At 41.5% G+C, this 22,392-nt stretch overlaps 1 protein-coding gene across 1 annotated transcript in view; it reads left to right on the top strand.

Moving 5' to 3' along the window:
* Window positions 1-22,392, top strand: part of dnah9l (dynein, axonemal, heavy polypeptide 9 like) — a 443,144-nt gene that overhangs the window by 76,067 nt on the left and 344,685 nt on the right. Inside the window, exons 19-21 of the mRNA XM_080198977.1 lie at window positions 5,140-5,226; window positions 5,341-5,499; window positions 22,236-22,319. Of these exons, the coding sequence (XP_080055103.1) occupies window positions 5,140-5,226; window positions 5,341-5,499; window positions 22,236-22,319 (330 nt within the window). The remainder of the gene's footprint in view (window positions 1-5,139; window positions 5,227-5,340; window positions 5,500-22,235; window positions 22,320-22,392) is intronic.

Consider the following 22,392-nt stretch of genomic DNA (forward strand, 5'->3'; position numbering starts at 1 on the left):
CTGTTCTCAGTACAATAGGAAGTAAAACCTTTAATTTGCTCCCAAGCAAAGCCAGGAACCAAAACTTATGGTGACTTGACAAAGATCCTTAAGAACATTACTTCCCAAAGCCTTTGATCAACATGGAACAACTCATGCTCCGCTGATGGAATCAAGTGGAAAGTGGAAGCATTGCTCAGCTTATGGCAACATTAAAAGGCTGGCACAACTTTGTGTTTGTGAGTCATTAGAAGATGCGCTATGAGAATGTCTAGTTTATGATATCCACAATTGCTATCCAAAGAAGATTACTGACTGAACATACTTTGACTTTAAAGGAACAGCAAAAACCAGTGTCGATGCAATTAGCTGCTAACAAGGTTTCACAGTTTGGTGCAGGAATGAAGGTCCAGAAGTTGGGAATTGTCCGCAAAAAGTCAAAACAGTGACAAGCATGTCACAGATGTGCCAGAATGGACCATTCAGTGAGTGAATGCTGAAGCAAGGATAATCACTGCAAGAATTGTAAAATGGGTCACACTGCAAAAGTTTGTTGGGCTAGACCAGCTTCCCCGAGAAGAATGTTCAGAAGAATAATCTGGGTATCTTTAAGAATAAAAACAGGTTGTTTCAATAAGAAAATAATTATGACTATGAAGAAGAGAATGTCCAGATACATGATGAAGAATTCCAACTTGACTATCTTATCCATACAAGGTGAATCACAAAACTTTGGAATCAAGTGGGCAGTTTATTAGGGTGGAGGTTGATTCAGCTGTATCTTTAATTCCTGAGACTAAATAGGATGACACAGTGGTTAGCACTGTTGCCTCACAGAGCCAGTGACCTGAGTTCAATTCTGGCTTCAGGTGACTGTCTATATGGAGTTTCTACATTCTCCCCATGCCTGGGTGGGTTTTGTCAGGGTGCTCCGGATTCATCCCACAGCCCAAAGGTATGCAGGTTAAGCAGATTAGCCATACTAAAATTACCCCTTAGCATCAGGGGGATTAGCAGTGTAAATATTTGGGTTATGGGGAAAAGGTCTGGGTGGGATTGTTGTCAGTGTAAGCTCAATGAGTCAAATGGCCTCCTTCTGTACTGTAAGAATTCTATGATATCCATTAGAGGAATAAAACACCTGAGCGCCAAGGCTGATGCACAAATAAAGTTGTTTACATTTATTTATCAATTCCGTTTCAAAACAATTGAAAAACAAAGTAGCTCAAAAATCTTATCATGGTAGTTGTCAGCTGTTTGTTGATTCAAGGATGTCATCTTCTCAGGGTCGTGAGTTTCTACCATGCATCTTCATGTGACACAACAGGATGATCCTTGACTTGTAGATCTTTGGACATATGAGGCAGGGTATCCCATGTGATAGCAGGATCCAGAGTGCAGGATTTTCTTTGTTCTCTGCCACCACTGCATCTCAGCATAAAGACATTGTGACTTAATGCGTGATGTAGCTTGATGGACAAGTTGATGTTTTGAGTGGTTTGGTTGCAAACTCCTTTAGTCATTAATGTCAATGCAGCTGTGTTCTAAGATATGCTTCAGAGTCGCTTTGAAACATTTTTCTTTGTCAACAGGCACAGGGGACATTTTTTTAGACATACGGACACAGATTCCCAAGTTGATCTTTCCTGAATGCTTTTGGAGTTGGCTTCAAGAAGGATGCTAGAGTTTGTATGATGGTCCTCGCATTGAATCTGGAGGATACATTGAAAGCTTTGCTGATGTCTACCACTCTTCTGTGTCACTGATGCACAGTCCAGGTCTCACTGCAATGCAGGACTATGGTGACTACAACTGCTCTGTACACTATATGACCTTCGCTGACTTGCAGAGGCCTTTGTTGTCAGATACTTGCTGCTGTGTTTGTGGAAGACTAAGTTGATGCAGATGATCCAGTGGTAGCATGAGCAATTTGAAATATTAAACAGCTTTAATTTAAACACCTTCCAAGCATTCCAGTTTAACAAGACAAGTTCAGTAATTCAACAATTCCTTTTTTTAACATTTCTGATACCAACTCAGTCGTAAACAGTTGCAGTCATTAACTCTTTATTGAACTTTAACTGAACATCAACTTTAACTAAACATCAACTTTAACTATTTAACTGAAAATAGATACTACGAAGTTTAGAAAAGCCTTGGCCAAAAAATATCCACGATGTACAATCTGTCATCTTCTCTGAAGCATCCTTCAGCGTGCAAGTCTTCTTTTCAGAGATGGTTGATCTCTTTGAGTTAACATTGGCAAACAAAGGACTGCAGTGTCTTTTATCCACATTTCTCCACTGGCTTTTGGAAGATTCTTTGTCATCCAGCCAATTGTGTAACCAGGAACTGATCGCATGGCTCGAACATCTCGTGAAATTACTTTTGAACAATGCCATTACACTTAGTTCATTTGACATGTCATATACATAACAGCCGTATAAATCAAAGCCACGCTGTCTCGTTTAATATAAAGTGCTCCTTCCACTCACATTGTCACCCACTTCAGGTCTTGAACAGCAGGTTAGGTGTAAGGATTCGCATTCTAATCAGTAATCTCTAAACTGTCTGTGCTTTATATGCTCTGTCTGAGGCCAGAACTCTCCATTCACCTGACGAAGGGACTAACCCCGAAAGCTTGTGCGTTTACTATCAAATAAATCGGTTGGATTAAAACCTGGTGTTGTCAGACTTTTTACTCGTTTAATATAAACAACTTTCCTTATCTGGGAAGCTTCAGATTACAGCTCCCAGATCAAAGCAACTTTGTGACCTGCATCTGGTTATAATCCATAAATTGACCAAAAATCTCAGCATACTTAACTCTTTACTAGAAACACCATTTTAAAGTCACTATTGTCATTATTGTTGTTAAATTATTGTTGTAGCCGTTCTTTCCCCATCCACAACAATAATAACCTGATGCATGTTGGGAAAATATGCAGGTTAGATGGATTAGCCAGGGTAAATTGACTCTGGTATCAGGGATAAACAGGGTAAATATGTGGGATTACAGGAATAGGGCCTGCGTGTGATTGTGGTCGGTACAAATTTGATGGGCTGAAGGCCACGTTCTGCACTGTTCTATGATTCTAATTGACATACTGTAACATGTTCAGGCTGCAGTTATACTTTGGCTTTAGAGTCTAAAATTTAATGCAGGCGTATTAAATGGCACAAGATGATTCTGAATAAGTTTAATGTTATTGTGAAAAATCATTTTTTAATTTTGTTTAAAATTTTATGAATTTATTAATTTACAATGATTGTCAATGGAACTTGTAAGTTTATTGAGTGATCCACCTTCTACTTTTACTGACTTTCAGGTTCTCCTAGCTGGTTATTAAAGATTAATTGTTTACTTATGACTTCAGTGGTTTCTCATTTGTTAATTTGTAGCTCATTTCTTTGCATTTGATAAATATATTCACTACCCTTTCTGAATTATTGCTGTTTTGGAAGCACTGCAAGATGGAGTAACTTCAGAATTGTACACAATATGCAAGATTTTAGATATATTATCATTAAATCTTCTGTGATGCTCTTATGATTTTGAATATATTTTGTTTTATCCAACGTATTTTGCAATGTGTTATTAGAGTCACTGACCTATGGTGACTAAATAAATCAAAATACATTTTCATTAGAATATTTTCAGGCTCAGATTTCATGGCTGGGTGCATATTTGCCTATAATGTGGTTAATAATAGAAGAATTACATGGCGTAAAGGATGATATATTTTTGTAATAGTTTATTTCATTATTGTGAATAACAGGAATTTAACTAACAATAATAAAAGTAATACTGGAGAAAAGACTAAGAGAAATTATTCAAAATTACGTAGACATTGGAATTAAACTGAACAACAATATTATCTTGGAAGTTTTTTAATATATGTAGTTGTTGAGATTTAAGATTAAAATAAATGGAAGTTAAATTAATTGAATTATGGGACACAATTTGTGTATTGCTCAAAAAAGTGATAAGTTGTTGAAGCTGTTTGTCTTGCACTCATCAGGACAGATACAAGAATGCCAAATTTCTGCAAGAATGCTGAAATTAACAATCTTGGGTTTGTCCTGAGAAGTACAAAATGCAAAGTTTTGACAGCATGTTTCCTTTTTCAAAAGTACTCAAGTTATGTACCTGAATATAGGTAGCACCATATCTCAGGCATATAAATTCATCTTATTTCCTACCTTTTTAATGTTTGCAAGTGGTGACGATGGAGATGGGAATAGATAAGCATTGTCAACATTGAGGCTGGATAACACTGGGTTGGGAAGTGCAGCAAGTGGAATAGGATGAATACTTGGGCATCCTTAGCTAGCTAGTCAAGGATAGAACAAATAAAAACCGCAAATAAAATGTTTGAGAGGAACAGGCTGGGAGCTTGGAGGAAAAACAGTGCCACCTTGTGTTGGGAGGATGAAAGGCAAGTCTAAACATACGGCTAAAGCATTCATGCATTAAAATATGACAAATTGAAACAGAAGGGAAATTTACTACACAGAACCTGGCCGAGGGAGTTTACATTATTGATATATAGTGTATGATATGTAAGATTATAGGTGTATGGTCATATTTTGTATATCTGATTTATTGAAAATCCCTTTTCATAATTTTATATATTTAATAAATCAGTGCTATTGTCACATATCTCAAAACAATCCTCTCTTTCCACAGACAGAACAAAAAACACATGCACTTGTTCTCAGTGGGTAACAAGATAATCTGATTTAGAGATCTTATTCTTCTACCTGCTTAATTATAAGTTAAATCTACCATCTCCTTTACCCTATTGAGACATTAAATAATTTAATGTTAAATTATTTAATGAATACTATTATTTAAAGTTATTGCAATTAACTGCTTAGTGATAATTTCCATGATACAGCCCAACATTAATCGTGTTCAGTTACTGTTGTGTGTTCTCTTTGCCCCTTTCCCTTTCCTCGGCCTATTTCCTCTCTCCAAATAATGATGCTCATATTTCCTCTTTATTATTAATGCTTTATTCTTCAATTCTGTGCATTTGAAGTGAAATGATGGAAATGTTAAATGATAACTGTAATGATAGAAATTTGTGTTTTACTTCAAAAGCATTTGTCATGCTTTCTAAAGGAATAGCATTGGTTGTTCTGTTTCTTTTTCAGGAAAACCAGTGCAAGTTCAGAGAACAGTTTAGGAATGAAGCCATTTTTAGGTTTAATACACACAATCCATATACACTTTTAGACAAGGTGAGAACAATTTGAATTTGACAATTCAACTGTACATCACTGATGATCCTTTGCAACACAATAATTGTTATAGCTGTTTTTCAGGTGACATCTAATTTTTCTCTTGTGTTATAGACACATTGGCATATCATCAAGCTAGAAGCAGAGATGCACAACCTTCAGGAAACAGCTGAACTATTTGAAGTGAATGTACCTGATTATAAACAACTGAAGCAATGTAGTTCAGATATTGTCCTATTGAAGTCTGTATGGGACATGGTTATTTTTGTCCAGGTAAGTTTGAATTGCTATCCTTCAACTATAAAGCTTAATGAAGTGACTAAATATTTATTCTAAATAGTTATTACATTTGTAGTATCCCTATACTGCTTTGCTTAGAGGTTTATCTAAAATTGAGAAGTTTATCTCAAATCAGTTTCTCGCAATTACAGATGACGTTTTACACACTCACATTTTGTACATCTTGCCTGGTATAAAAAGACAGATCCAAAGTATTTATCCAGCTGTTCTGCCATCACTTTGTTGGAATTTTCTCCTTGCGATTTTGATGGTGGGTCAAGTTTCCCGCCAATCTAAGGCAGCAACGGCATTTGCATTGTATCTCATGAATGCTCATTATAAGTTCAGGTTGCTGGAATTACATACCTCCCCTCAATGAAATGCCCCACCTGTCGATAATTAGAATGGGCTGTTTCACGACTGCATATAAGTGATGCACACCTGGCTGACTTCAGATCATTCATGACTTGGAGGTCACTAGTGCAGGAGTAGGCCACTTGGCCCTTCGAACCTGCATCACCATTCAATATGAGCATGGCTGATCATGCATTTTCAGTGTCACACTCCCGCTTTCTCTCCATACCCCTTGATCCCTTTAGCCGCAAGGGCTACGTCTTGCCCCCTCTTGAACATATTCAATGAACTGGCCCCAACAGCTTTCTGTGGTAGAGAGTACCTCAGGTTCACAACCCTCTGAGTGAAGAAGTTCTTCCTCATCTTAGTCCTGAATGGCTTACCCCTTATTCTTAGACTGTGACCATTAGTTCTGCACTTCTCCAACAGCTGGAACATTTTTCCTGCATCTAACTGGTCCAGTCCCTTCAGGATTTTATATGTTTCTATGCGATTCCCTCTCATTCTCATTCAAATTCCAGTGAGTACAAGCCCAGTTAATCCAGTCTGTCTTCATATGTCAGTCCTACCATTCCAGAATCAGTCTGGTGAACCTTCGCTGGAGTCCCTCAATAGCAAAAATGCCCTTCCTCAGACTAGGAGATCAAAACAGCACACAATACTTAAGGTGTGGCCTCACCAAGGCCCTGTATAACTGCAGCAAGAAGTCTCACAATACCAGGTTAAAGTCCCAACAGGTTTATTTGGTAGCAAAAGCCACTAGCTTTCGGAGCGCTGGCTGCCTCTTTGTCAGGTGAGTCTACTCGCCTGATGAAGGGACAGCCAGCGCTCTGAAAGCTAATGGCTTTTGCTACCAAATAAACCTGTTGGACTTTAACCTGGTGTTGTGAGACTTCTTACTGTGCTTACCCCAGTCCAAAGCCGGCATCTCCACATCATAGCTGCAGCAAGACATCCCTTCTACGAAACTCAAATCCTTTTGCTAAGAAGGCCAGCATGCCATTAACTTTCCACACCTGCTGTACCATTATTTCTATCCCTTGAGTACTCTGGGATGCAGAGCATCAAGTCCTGGGGGACTTATTGGATTTAATTCCAGCAATTTCCCCAATACAGTTTCCTGACTAATAAGGTTTTTTTTTAGTTCCTCTTTCATGCTAGACCCTCTGTCTCACAGTATTTCTGGAAGGTTATTTGTGTCCTCCTTAGTGAAGACAGATCCAAAGCATTTATTCAGCTGGTCTGCCATCTCTTTGCCCATTGTGAATTTACCCGATTCTAATTTTAAGGAACCTACATTTGTCTTCAAGAGTCTTTTTCTCTTCACATATCTATAGAAGCTTTTACAGTCAGTTTTTGTCTTCTGCAAGCCTACACCTGTATGCTATTATCCCCTTCCAAGTTAAACCCTTTTTCCTCCTCTGCTGGATTTTAAATTTTGCCCAGTCCTCAGGTTTGCTGCTTTTCTGGCCAATTTATATGCCTTCTCTTTGGCTTTAACACTATCCCTGATTTCCCCAGTTAACCATGGATAAGCCACCTTTCCCATTTTGCTCTTACACCAAACAGGGATGTACAGTTGTTGAGGTTCATTCATGTGTTCTTCAAATATCTGCCATTACCTATTCACTGTGAACCCTCAATTATCTTTTGCCAGCTCATCCTAGCCAATGCATGCCTTATACCATAAAAGTTAGCTCTCCTCAAGTTCAGGACTCTAGTCTCAGACTTAAATGTGTCTCCCTCCATCTTAACGAAGAATTCTATCACACTGTGGTCAGTCTTCCCCAAAGGATCTTGCATCACAAGGTTGCTAATTAATCTTTTCTCATTACACAATACCCAGTCTAGGATGGCCTGTTCTCTAGTTGGTCCTTCAACATATTGGTTGAGAAAACCATTCCTTACACATTCCAAGAAATCTTCCTCCATCACATTGCTACCAGTTTGGTGAGCCCAATCAATATGCAGATTGAAGTCACCCATGATAACTGCTGTATCCTTAGTGCACGCATCTCTAATTTCCTGTTTGTTGCCATCCCCAGCCTCAGTATTACTGTTTGTACACAAATCTCACTAGCGTAGAAATTACTTTCACCCTTACACTAGGGATTTGTCAAGGAAAGAGTAGAGTCATGATAAACTGTCCTGGGGGAGAGACCATAGCGTTATGAGGAAGAATCAAAGACTTCCTAACCCATAGACCACAATCAGTAAGTTTAGGCAACAACGCCTCCCCCATGATCATCCTCAACACCAGTGCCCCAAAGGCTGTGTTCTCAGCCCCCTAATATGCTCCTTATATAGCTATGACTGTGTGGCCAAATTCCTGTCCAATTCAATTCTCAAATTTGCTGACGATGTCACCATAGTGGGTCAGACCTCAAACAATGATGAGACAGGGTACAGGAATGAAATAGAAAATCTGGTGAACTGGTGCAGCAACAATGATCTGTCTCTCAATATCAACAAAAGGGAGGAGATTGTCATTGACTTCAGGAAACATAAAAAAGAACATGCCCCTGTCTATACCAACGGGGAAGTAGAAGGGGTTGAGAGCTTCAAAGTTTTAGATGTCCAGATAACCAAGAACCTGTCCTGGTCCTCCCATGCCGACTCTATGTTAAGAAAACCCACCATGCCTCTACTTTCTCAGAAGACTAAGGAAATTTGGCAAGTCAGCTACGACTCTCACCAACTTGTACAGATGCACCATATAAATCATTCTTTCTGGTTGTATCACAGCTTGGTATGGCTCTTGCTCTGCCCAACATCACAGATAACTACAAAAGGTCGTGAACGTAGTTCAATCCATCACGCAAACCAGCCTCCCATCCATTGACTGTGTCTACACTTCCTGCTGTCTCAGCAAAGCAGCCAGCATAATTAATGACCCCATGCACCCCAGTCATTCTCTCTTCCACCTTTTTCTGTCGGGAAGAAGATACAAAAGTCTGAGGTCACGTTACAACCAATGCTACCATCAGACTTTTGAATGGACATACCTTGCGTTAAATTGATCTTACTCTACACCCTAGCAGTGATTGTATTACGACATCTGCACTCTCTTGTTTCCTACCCTATGAACAGTATGCTTTGTATAGCATGCAACCATCAATACTTTTGACTGTATGCTAATACATGTGACAATAATAAATCAAGTTAAATCAAAGACTGTCCTTAGGCTCTGGCCATGCTGTTGGGGGGGCATATTGAAGAAACTGCCCTAGGGCTCTACAGCTATGTTAAAGGGCTCTGCATGGCTTGGTCCCATTCCTGGGCGGAGTAGGCCTCTATGGACAGTGACAGTTGTGCATAGTGTGGTTTTCAGGGCATGGTCCGTCAACTAAAACATTTGGCCTTGGAGGCTCAAGTCATGATATTGGAAAGCAAAGGATACAGTAATGTTCACGGAGAAATCTGGATCTTGTAAGTTAGCTGAAAAGACATGGGGCAGTACTAGGTAATCTCACAGAGCTAGGTGGTGGTGGGGAGGGTAGTCCTGAGAAGTAAGGAATCTTATGGCCTTGAGAAGGGGAGAGATCAGATCGACAAACAGCATGGGGACATCAACATTGAAGAGTTTGGGGAGAGTAAAGGAATATCCACATGAACAGTGATTGGGATAGAAGGAACTTGGTGGCTAATGAAGGAGGTTGGAAGCTGGTCTCACGCACTAAGATCAACAGTGCTATTTTTGGATTCATCAAAAAATTATGCAGTTTGAAAAAGTAACTAGAAAAATATTGATTCGAAAGGGGTCTCTGGGCATTTGGGAGGAGTTCAGCACAGCAATCGTTGGCTGATTGGAGGGGTAACCTATAAATTTCCTCCTGAAACCATGGATAGCATGACTAGGTTGAGTGTTGGACTCTAGGGTCTAATGCACAATGAATTAGCCTGGGATCCACAACAGTTTGCCTCTCGCCACAATAGGTCCGCAGCAGATGCCATCTCCTTAACCCTGCACTCAACCCTGGAACTCTTAGATAATAAGGACACCTATGTCAGGCTCCTATTTATTGACTACAGCTCAGCCTTCAACACCATTATTCCCCACAAAACTCATCTCCAAACGTTGTGGCCTGGGTCTTGGCACCTCCCTCTGTAACTGGATCCTGAACATCCTAACTCACAGACTACAATCCGTAAGGATAGGCAACAACACCTCCTCCCGATCACCTCAACATTGGTGCCCCACAAGGCTGTGTTCTCAGCCCCCTACTACTTATACATCTATGATTATGCAGCCAAATTCTCCTCCAATTCAATTTTCAAGTGTGCTGGCAATACCACAGTAGTGGGTCGCATCTCAAACAATGACAAGACAGAATACAGGAATGAGATAGAGAATAGCAGCAACAATAATCTCTCTCAATGCCAACAAAGTGAAGGAGATTGTCATCGACTTCAGGAAGCATGAAGGAGAACATGTCCTGTCTACATCAATGGGGATGAAGTAGAAAGGGTCGAGTGCTTCAAGTTTTTAGGTGTCCAGATAACCAAGAACCTGTCCCGGTCCCCCCCATGCCAACACTATAGTTAAGATATCCCATCAACACCTCTACTTTCTCAGAAGACTAAGGAAATTTGGCATGACAGCTACGACTCTCACCAACTTTTACAGATGCACCATAGAAAGCATTCTTTCTGGTTGTATCACAGTTTGGTATGGCCCTTGCTCTGCCCAAGATCGCAAGGAACTACAAAAAGTTGTGAATGTAGCCCAATCCATCATGCAAACCAGCCTCCCATCCACTGACTCTGTCTACACTTCTCACTGTCTCAGCAAAGCAGCCAGCATAATTAAGGACCTCACTCCCCTGGACATCCTCTCTTCCACTTTCTTCCGTCGGGAAAATGTCCCAAAAGTCTGAGATCACGTACCAACCAACTCAAGAACAGCTTCTTCCCTGCTGCTGTCAGACTTTTGAATGGACTAATCTTGCACTGAGTTGATCTTTCTCTACACCCTAGCTATGACTGTAACATTACATCCTGCACTCTTGTTTCCTTCATTGTGAACTTGCGTATGTAGCGCGCAAGAAACAATACTTTTCACAGTACATTAATACATATGATAATAAATCAAATCAAAATCAAATCAAATAGTGTTGTACATTTAGGTAACAATCCATTAAATTTAAGTACTGTGATGAATATGGTCTATGCATCTGATCCTTACCAAGGTGTGTCAGAATGGATATATGGTCAAACAATCAAGGGCCATGGCTGCTGCACAGATGCAGCATGGACCCTGCAAGTTTCCATGTAGCCAGTGTATTGGTTATGGCATTCAAGGCACGATGTTTGGAAGGACTGTGAAGAAAACCATGGATATCTAAGAAAATAAAGGACGGTATCAAATTCAAAGAAAACACATACAAAGTGACAAAGATTAGTGGGAAACTAGAGGATTGGGAAATATTTAAGGTCAACAGAAAGCCAGGAAAAAGCTATGAAGAAAAGTATCGTAGATTATGAGATTAAACTAACTCACAATATAAAAACAGATAGCAAACGTTTCTACAAATATATATGTGATTCCAGCAGATTGGAAGACAGCAAATGTGACGCCACTTTTTGAAAAAGGAGGTAGACCAAAGGCAGGTAACTACAGGCTGGCTGGTCAGCTTAATTTCCATAGAGGGGAAAATACTTGAATCTAGCATCAAGGAAGAAATAGTGAGATATGTGGTTAGTAAAAGTCCCATTGGGAAGACACAGCATGGGTTCATAAAAGGCAAGACGTGTTTAAATAATTTAGTGGAATTCTTTGAGGAGATTATGAATGCAGTGGACAATGGGGAACTGCGAATGTGGTGTATCTGGATTTCCAGAAGACACTTGACAAGGCTGCTGCATAAAGGTGCACAGCATTATGGATAATGTGTTACCATGGATAGCGGTTTCGTTAACTGTGATCAGTGACTATAGGTGTGCCTCAGGAATCAGTGTTGGACTGCAATTGTTTACAATTTACGTGGATGATTTGGAGTTGGGGACCAAGTGTAGTGTGTCAAAGTTTGCAGATGACACTGAGATGAGTGATAGAAGAAAGTATGCAGAGAACACTGAATGTCTGCAAAGGGATATAGGTAGTTTAAAGAGTGGGCAAGGGTCTGGCAAATGGAGTACAATGTTGGTAAATGTGAGGTCCTCCATTATGGTAGGAATAACAGCAAAATGGACTCTTATTTAAATGGTAAAAAATTGCAGCGTGCTGCTGTGCAGAGGGACCTGAGTGTCCTTGTGCATGAATCACAAAAAGTTGGTTTGCAGGTGCAGCAGGTAATTAAGAAGGCAGGTAACTCCAGGCTGGTTAGTTTAACTTCTGTAGTGGGGAATTTTGTCCTTCATTGCTAGAGGGATGGTGCTTAAAAACGGAGGTTATGTTGCAGCTGTATAAGATGCTGGTGAGGCTATACCTGGAGTTCTGTGTACAGTTTTTGTCTCCTTACTTGAGAAAGGATATGCTGGCACTGGAGGAGGTGCAGAGGAGATTCACTGGGTTGATTCTGAAATTGAGAGGTTGACTTATGAGGAAAGACTCATTAGAATTTAGAAGAAACGGTGGTAGGGGGGGAGGTGATCTTATAGAAACATATAAAATTATGAAGGGAATAGATAAGATAGAAGCAGGGAGATTGTTTCCTTGTTGGGTGAAACCAGAACTAGGGGACATAGCCTCAAAATAAGGGAGGGCTAATTTAGGACTGAGTTGAGAGGAACAACTTCACCCAAAGGGTTGCGAATCTATGGAATTCCCTGCCCGGTGAAGCAGGTGAAGATACCTCACTGAATGTTTTTAAGGCAAAGAGACAGATTCTTGAACAATAAAAGAATTAAGGGTTATGGTGAGCGGGTGAATAAGTGGAGGTAGGTCCACGAAAAGATCAGCCTTGGTCTTATTGAATGGTCGAGCAGCTCGAGAGGTTGAATGGTCTACCTCTGTTCCTAGTTCTTATGTTGTTATGTTTGCAGTCATGACGTAAGTGCAAGAAGTCGATGTCAATAGTTATTGTCAGAGCCAATTGGGGACAACCACCAGAAGCCTGCCAGTGGATTACAGGACATAGAACTTTTGACTCTAATTAAGATAGTCAATGTAAATTCTCATTCAGGTCTGAGGGGAGAACTCAGCCACCTGTTGTCCCCTAGGATGTTATCATCTTGCACTGGGTGGCCTTGCTATGCTATGTGCAGACTGAGGGTCAGTTAAAAATTGGAGATTGGATTCATGCCTTGTACATGGACGGAGACCATTCAAGGCAAAACTATCATTGATTGATCAATTGCACCTGTGGAAAGAGTGGAGAATTGTAGGCAACACTGCCTTGTTTGATAGCTATGATGAGAATGAGGATGGAGAAGGGCCCACTGCTGATTGGCACATTTCAAGGAAGATCCTCATCCTGAGGATCAAGAGCCACTGAGATCCCAGGAAGTCCCAGATGCTGACAAGAAAGGCTGAATCCACGGAGACATGTGGCATGACTAAAGGTCTGTAGAAAACAGAACTCATGCATGAAGATGAGTGAAAGACAGTGCTGCAGGGGCCTTCACTTGTTTTGGAATGTAGGGGTCCACATTTGCCATATTCTCCATGGGAAACTCACACCACATGGTTTTGGAGTGCATCAGATTCCAATCTCTCTGCAGATCTTTCCAGAGCTCCAGTGGGCACCTTTACAGAATCTCAACTTGGCAGCACCCAAAGTGCATAAGAGAGGCGCCTTTGTCAAGAAAGCTCACTGTTATGTTCAGTTCCACATGGATGACACAATCCAAGGTATTGAATTCACTGCGACATCAGGCTTGGCAAGTGTAGGGCGCTTTCGACTGCACGTGCGGCCTTGAGTGCTCCCTGTTAGCAGATTGAGAGATTCATTAATAGAAAAAGATTTTACTTTCTGAATGCCCAACTCAGAATACCCCATAGTATTAGAGGGTTGGATGGAGAGAAATTTGTTGAGTGTATTCAGGAGGAATTTCTCATTCAGTATGTGGATGATCTGACTAGAGAGGGGGCAAAACTTGACTTGCTCTTGGGAAGTAAGGAAGAGCAGGTGACAGAAGTGTTAGTGAGGGATCACTTTGGGACCAGTGACCATAATTCTATTAGTTTTAAGATAACTGTGGAGAATGATAGGTCTGGCCCAAAAATTAAAATTCTAAACTGGGGGAAGGCCAATTTTGATGGTGTCAGGCAGGAACTTTCAAAAGTTAATTGGGGGAGCCTGTGGGAAGGCAAAGGGTCGTCTGATGAATAGCAGGCTTTCAGAAGTGTGTTAATCAGGGTTCAGTGTAAATACATTCCTTTTTGAATGAAGGGCAAGGCAGTCAGAAGTAGGGAACCCTGGACGACTCGGGATATTGAGGCCCTGATCAAGAAGAAGAAAGAAGCACATGATATGTATAGGCAGCTGTGATCAAGTGAATCGCTTGAAGAGTACAGGGGCTGTAGGAGTAGAGTTAAGGGAAAAGTCAGGAGGGCAAAAAGGGGACACAAGATTGTTTTGGCAGATAAAGCAAAGGAGAATGCAAAGAACTTCAACAAATACATAATGGGCAAAAGAGTAACAAGGGAGAGAGTAGACCCTCTTTATGGATCAACAAGGGTTATCTGTGCAGATCCACAAGAGATGGGTGAGATCCTAAATGAATATTTCTCATCAGTATTTACTATTGAGAAAAACATGAATGTTAGGGAACTTGGGGATGTCTTGAGGAGTGTACATATTACAGAGAAGTAGGTGCTGCATGTCTTAAAGTGCATCAAGGCAGATAAATCCCTGGGACCTGTTGAAGTGTATCCCAGGACATTGTGGGAGGCTAGGGAGGAAATTGCAGGTCTCCTAGCCGAGGTATTTGAATCATTGATGATCACGTGTGAGGTGCCTGAGGTTGGAGAGTGGCAAATGTTGTGCCTTTGTTTAAGAAGGACTGCAGGGAAAAGCGAGGGAATTACATGCCAGTGAACCTCATATCTGTGCTGAGTAAATTGCTTGAAGGTATTTTGAGAGACAGTGCCTATAGGCATTTAGAGTTGCAAGGACTGATTAGGTACTGTCAGCATGGTTTTGAGAGTGGAAAATCATGTCTCACAAATTTGACTGAGTTTTTTGAAGAGGTAACCAAGAAGGTAGATGAGGGCACTGCAGTTGATATTGTCTACATGGACTTTAGCAAGGTCTTTGACAAGATACCACGTGGTAGGTTGATGCATAAGGTTAAATATCATGGGATCTAGGGTGAGGTATCTAAATGGATACAAAATTAGCTTCTTGACAGAAGCCCGAAGTGGCTATAGAGGGTTTGATGTCAAACTGGACGTTTGTGACCAGCTGTGTGCCTCCAGGATCAGTGTTGGGTCCACTGTTATTTGTCATTTATATTAATGATTTGGATGAGAAGATAGGAGGCATGATTAGTAAGTTTGCAGTTGACACCAAGATGGTGGCATAGTGGACAGTGAAGAAAGCTATCTCCGATTGCAACAGAACCTTGATCAATGGGGCCAGTGGGCTGATGAATGGCAGATGGAATTTAGTTTAGACAAAGGCAAGGTGATGCATTTTGATAGATTGAACCAGGGCAGGACTTACTCAGTTAATGGTAGGGTGTTGGGGATAGTTACAGAACAAAGAGATCTTGGGGTACATGTTCATAGCTCCTTGGAAGTGGAGTCATAGGTGGACAGAGTGGTGGAGAAGGTATTTGGCATGCTTGTTTTCATTAGTCAGAACAGTGAATACAAGAGTTGGAACGTCTTGCTGAAGTTGTACAAGACATTGGTAAGGCCACGCTTGGAATACTGTGTGCAGTTCTGGTCACCCTATTATAGAAAGGATATTATTAGGCTAGAAAGAGTGCAGAAAAGATTTACGAGGATGCTACCTGAGCTTGATGGTTTGAGTTATAAGGAGAGGCTGGATAGACTGGGACTTTTTTCTCTGGAGCGTAGGAGGCTGAGGGTGACCTTATAGAGGTCTATAAATAATGAGGGACATTGACCAGCTATAGATAGTCAATATCTTTTCCCAGAGGTAGGGAAGTCTAAAACAGGGCATCGGTTTAAGGCAAGAGGGGAGAGATTCAAAAGTGTCCAGAGGGGCAATTTTTTCACACACAGGGTGGTGAGTATTTGGAACAGGCTGCCAGTGGTAGCAGTAGAGGCAGGTACAATTGTGTCTTTTAAAAAGCATTAAGATAGTTACATGGGTAAGATGGGTATAGAGGGATATGGGCCAAATGGGGGCAATTGGGATGAGCTTAGGGGTTTAAAAAAAGGGTGGCATGGACAAGTTGGGTCGAAGGCCTGTTTCCATGCTGTAAACCTCTATGACTCACTGTGATTACAGAATGCAGATCCAGCATTTTTGTGCTCAGTAACCAGGGAGCTCACATGATTCTTACATTTTGTGTAACTCTCAGGTGACTGAGATATTTGAGGGACCATGATGTTTTAAGAGTTACCTCCTCAGCGACAAGGCGTACTCCTAGGATGATGCCTGTTCTTTGCCACAGAGAAGAGATAGAAGGCAGCACATCCCATCACAAAGCTTTTGGAGCAAATTATCGGTCTTTACAGATACGTTTTCAATGTTTGCACTGGTCAGGCAGGGCTCTCTAATACGCATCACAGAGAATATCCTGTATCATCATGTTTGCTGTATGCTGAATAACTTGGTGCTGCAAAGTGAGGATTTTTTTTATACACTTGTGCTGTCTGGACAGCATTTATTGCCCATCCCTAGTTGCCCAAAAACAGTTGAAAGCCAGCCACGTTGCTTACAGTTACATTTATGTCCGACCAGGTACGTACAGCAGATTTCCTTCTCTAAAGGACAGATGGGTTTTTCTGACAACCAATAATGGTTTCATGGTCATCAATAGAGTCTTCATAGAATCAGAATCCCTACAGTGCAGAAGGGAACCATACGGCCCATTGAGTCTACTCCTATCACAATCACACCCAGATCCTATGCCCGTAACCTCACATGCTAACCCTACTAATCCCCTAACATTAGGGCCAATTTAGCATGGCTAGTCAACCTAACCGCACATCTTTGGACTGTGGGAGGAAACCAGAGCACCTGGAGGAAACCCACGCAGACACGAGGAGGATGTGTCCTGAGGCAGGAATTGAACCCGTGTCCCTGGTGCTGTGAGGTAGCAGTGCTAACCACTGTGCCACCATGCCACCCACTTAATTCCAGATTTTTTTTATTGAATTCAAATTCTACCATGGTGTAGTGGGATTCGAACCCAGGTCCCCAGAACATTTGAGTTTCTGGATTAATAGTCTAGTGATACTAGCATTCGACCATCGCCTCCCCTGGGGACTTGGGGAATGTACCAAAGTATCTCTTTCATACAAATTTATAATCCTCGACATAGTTCATTTCACAAAGACCAACCCTTTCAATGTGAGTCAATGAATGCACAGTGCTGCAATGAATTACATATTGAGTTGCATATTATGCCTTTACAGAAGGATTCCATAAAGTATGCTAGACAACCATTCAGGAGCAAAGTAAGATCCTCAGCTTCATCAGGATGAACACGCACCTGTGGCATTGCACATACATTCCCTTATAGCAGACATTTTGAAAATCCAATTGAAAATCTTACTACCATTGTTCCGTGTCATACATGGGGAGAGTGGGAACTTCAAAATGAATAGATTCAGCTTTAAATGCAGAGATGAAAACATGCTGCAGGGAGGCATGACAGTTTCTGGTGCTTGATGATGAATATTGCTTTTCCAAAACCTCTCTGTCATGAAAATAAACACCATTGCAAAGTACACTTGGGAGAAAAGATTCTACTATTCGTCACATGATAATATTTGTCACATCCACAAACTACAGACTTTAGTACAACAACTTCAGAATAATCACTAACCTTGATGAGCAATTCTCCTGAGGCCAAATAATATCTGCCTGTGATCCAGGGGTCACATGAGCGCTATCCAGCCATCATTCTCACACATGAAGTATCTTTGTTAATGTTGCCATGTGTAAATAAAATTAATTACTGTGGTGAGATTGAGTGAGAGTTCATTGAACCAAAGATTCAGATAGGAGCTAATTGGGAGCATTACATTTTGTACCCTTGAATGAACATGGAATTTTGCATCACATTGACTACCTGAGATTTGAGAGGGGTAAATGTAAACTATATTATCAATAGCGAAGAGTATACAGCGAATGAACACCTATGCCATCATCGAGCATTTAAAACTAGTAATTTTTCTAAGCTTACCATTATTTCCTGACATCCTCAGCAGAGGTGGAGGCTATCTGCTCATTGCTATGCCCTTTTGTCTTAGATAGCTTTGGTGGGTGTTATCTGATGGCATGAAGCCTGGAGGGCACCAGCCTGGTAAGGGTCACCTGGTCTGGGGCAGGTTAGGCCTCTTTGGCCTAACTTGCTGGAAGTAATGAGATCACTGGCAAAAGGGATTCGGAGAGTTAGGACAGCCCTGTTGTGTCCTGGATGCATTCTCCAAGGGTGACTGGCTGACACTTCACCTCCCTCTGGGTGCCTGAGCACCCACCCCGAATCCTTGAGTGAGATTGTAAAGCTGTAATAAATCTTTGGAGGCAGAAGTCCCTTAACCAAAATCCTTTTATTTATAATTCCAACAGCAGTACACAGAGTGCTATCAGTCTATCTTTGGTTTTGCTAGAGGAATTGACGCTCTCAGTTAAATACAAGGAAAAGACCCCGTGATTGGCCCATCAATTAATTGACTCCTTAATTAGGGACATCTTTTTGCATCCAACCAAATAAACAGAATCAACTTAACTTAGGGACAACTCAAAAAGAGCAGCTCCCTAAAAGGAGGGGAACTGCCCGAAACAAAAACAAAGTGGAAAGGAAACTTAAAAGATCAGATTAAAATGTGATTAAAGGGGTCAGTAATACACCCCAGTCTCTGCAGTGCGTAGTGGGCCCAGAAGGCATCAGTGGTGCCCTCGGACACTTCATGCTCCCTTTCCAGGGATGCCCAGCCGTGATTATAGCCATGGTAGAGGAGCATTCAGTCAGGTTGATGACCCCCTCAATCACCTGCTGCCTGGGCCTTATTAGGCCCATGAGGAGGTCCTCCTCCTTCCCCACCCTGCTCCACACCAGGTGACTCCTTAATCAAGGAGCTCATATTCCAATAGACCAACTTCAGTGACCTGATTGAAGTCATTACAGGTGGCATATCTCTCTCTCTTCTTTCCTTCCTTCCTTCCCCTCCCCCACCACACACACACACACACACACACACACACACACACAGGTCTAGCTACTGCTGAAATGCACCAATAGCTAGAACAATGGTTCTGGGTCTGTGTGCTTCAAAAACATTAATGCCCTTGCATGCTCAAGCCATGGCATCAGACAGAATGTGAATGGATTCCTCCATTTTCTGTTCCAGTCTTACTTGACAGCCTTTGACAACCCTCCTTGTGTTTGCTTCTCCAATGACTGTCACTCTCCCTTGATCTGTGTTGGTGAAGTGACCATCAGATTGTGAACCTAGATTCACTCTAACTCGAGCCAACCATGGTGAGTGTATCTGCGCTGGTGGAGGGTGCAGGAGGTTTCAGTGAGGGGTCTTCATCAGATGAGTGTTCAGCTCCTCACCTGAGCTGATCCGGGGACTGGGGCTGAGGTACTTGTTGGAGGTCTACCTCTACCATTTTTGCTGGTAGCTGAAGTGAAGAGAAGACATAATTAGCAATTGACTAGGCACGCTGTAACAGTATGGTCACTCAAAGTCTTATCTGCATATCTCTGATCTATACTGGATGCATCCTCACTGGCTTTTTAGGAAAGGCCCATCTTGCTTTTTGCACAGGATCATTCTCTATTCTTTTCAGTGAACGCTGCTGCCTGTTTATCATGTAACTCTGGGATACCCTCCCCTCTTCGCTCTCTCTTTGTTGTGGGCAATCTTGTTTATATTAAAATAGATGGATTGACTCTTAGGACTATGGCTGAAAGGGAAAGCTAGAAGCATATATGCCTGGTGTCTCTGCTGAGCTCTCCACAATAAGGAATTAAGACACCATTTATGCAAGATAACGAGCGTAACATGACTAGCAGATATTCTGCTGATTTCCCATCTGCTGTCAGTATGTGACATTCCTGTGGACTCTAATTCTTAGATTGCCTGATGCCCTTATGACAGTATGTGATTAGAGTGAGTAGAAGTTTCACTTACTTCAGCAGAGTGCATCAGATCATTTGTCCTTTTCCTATACCACAGGGTGATCCTTTTTTGTTGGCCACCAGACACTGGGCTCCCTGCCAAGCTCCTTCCAAGCTGGTATTGTCAGGTGGGAGAACCTCTGATTCCCATCCTGAGGAAAGAGGACTTCCCATCATTCCTAGTGCCTGGAGGAGAATCCTCAGGGAGGCCTTGCTGAACCATGGAGCAAAGTGTTAGGATCTTTCAGGTGCCAGGGGGACATGGACAACACAACATATCTGGGCTGAAGTGAGTGAATGTCTGTCTGGGTGCCATTTAAATATAATGCCAGGACCTTCAACCCTATAAACTAATGGCAGGGGGGACAAATTTCTGCCTGTCCCACCATGAGATTTGGTGATCTCCTTGTTGATGCATAATTAATGAACAGAAAGGCAGAACATGTGTCCACCCACCGCCACCCATTAGGAATCACACGAACTTTCCAGTCTGGCATCACACCTAGTCTCCAGGATGGAAAATAGTTTCTGTCAAAGAAATGTTATTTTTAAGTCAAATTTATTTCCCAATCCTAAAATGCCTATTCAGATTGCTGGAGGCTATGAAAGAGAATGATAATTGCACATTTAATACTTTCATTGAGAGATTGGTACAGTGGTAAAGCAATTGAACTCAAGAACAGCTTCTTCCCTGCTGCTGTCAGACTTTTGAATGGACTTACCTTGCATTAAGTTGGTCTTTCTCTGTACCCTAGCTCTGACTGTGACACCACATTCTGCTCTCTCTTGATTCCTTCTCTATGAATGGTATGCTTTGTCTGTATAACGTGCAAGAAACAATACTTTTCACTGTATGTTAATACATGTGACAATAACAAAAATCAAATCAAAAGTGGATGGGAAGGATTTCAGTTGGGGAGAACTGACAGCCAGATTAAATAGCCAATGGGAAGCTGGCAATTCTGCATCAATGTAGCAGTAAACCAATTGAGATAGTTAAGAAGCCTGTTAAGAATAATTTGCATGGGATTAAATGTACCTTTGGCAATTGAGCAAAGGGCAAGTGGAAATCACAGGCCATCGGATCCTTGACAAGTAAAAACCTGCATTGTTGAAGCGGGGAGGTGGAAGGTCTGCCATTTTGTAGCTACATTCCACAAGAGAACATTAGGTATTTCCAATGGACCAGTTCCTGAGGCACAAGTCAGAGGGGGAAGACTTGAGTGAACAGTTTGAAGGTCGCAGATTCGAATGCAAGTCAGCAGCCAGTGACATTTTTCACCAATTTAACCTTGACCTTTTTGACATTGGAGAGATGGTAGAGTAGTAGTTATGTCCGAGGCCAGGCTAATGCTCTGGGGTTCAAATCCCACTAGGATTTGGAATGGAATTTACATTCAATTGATAAATCTGGAACTGAAAGCCAATCTGAGTAATGGTGAGCATGAAATTGTTAATTGTTGTAAAAATCTAGTTCAGTAAAGCCCTATAGGGAAAGAAATTTGCTGCCTTTATCTGATCTGGATTACATGTGACTCCAGGCCCTCAGCATATGTACTGTACATATGTACAAATAGTCAGTTACAACACTTGGTTCAAGGGAAATTAAGAATGGGCAACTAATGCTGGTCTTGCCAGTGATGCCCCAGACCTGTGAAAGAATAAATAAAAAAATCATTGGAGCCTGGGTTGTGTGAAGTATATGATAGTACAGAAATGATTCAAGTTCAGCAGAGCTTTGTATTATAGAATATAATCACCTATCATTACTTTATTCTTATGGGAAAGATTAATATTGTTCTGTATATGAACATGATATAATTCAGCCTTCATTTTTTAATGGGGGTCAGAGTTGAACGTAGCAGTACTGAGGGAGGTGAGACAACATTATTGCTGAGAGTAGCACAAGGCCCCCTCCCACCATGTAATTGGATGCGCCCTGCAAGTCACTGTCCTCAATTGGCCAGCTGCCATATGATCTTGGTTGGCCAGTCCCTTCTTGCCACTCAGGAATCGTACTGACCTACAGCTCTGCTGGCAGGATCCCTGTCTCCTGGGTTAAATTTTGCCCCTTGTACGTGTATTCTAGTTATTGCCAAGTCTTTTGTAATTTGTCATGTTTCGAAGAGTATTTGTTTTCAATTGTTTTTAATCTATTCTAGACTAGCATTAATGATTGGACCAAAACACAGTGGAAACAAATAAATGTAGAACAAATGGATATGGAACTGCGAAGATTTGCAAAGGTATGAATGATCTGAACATAAACTGGTTCCTGGAATATACACTGCTATAGTTTTGAAAACCCTACTTTTCCTG

This window comes from Carcharhinus amblyrhynchos, chromosome 11 (assembly GCF_965287045.1).
Source record: "Carcharhinus amblyrhynchos chromosome 11, sCarAmb.v2.hapA, whole genome shotgun sequence".
Taxonomy (NCBI): Eukaryota; Metazoa; Chordata; class Chondrichthyes; order Carcharhiniformes; family Carcharhinidae; genus Carcharhinus; species Carcharhinus amblyrhynchos.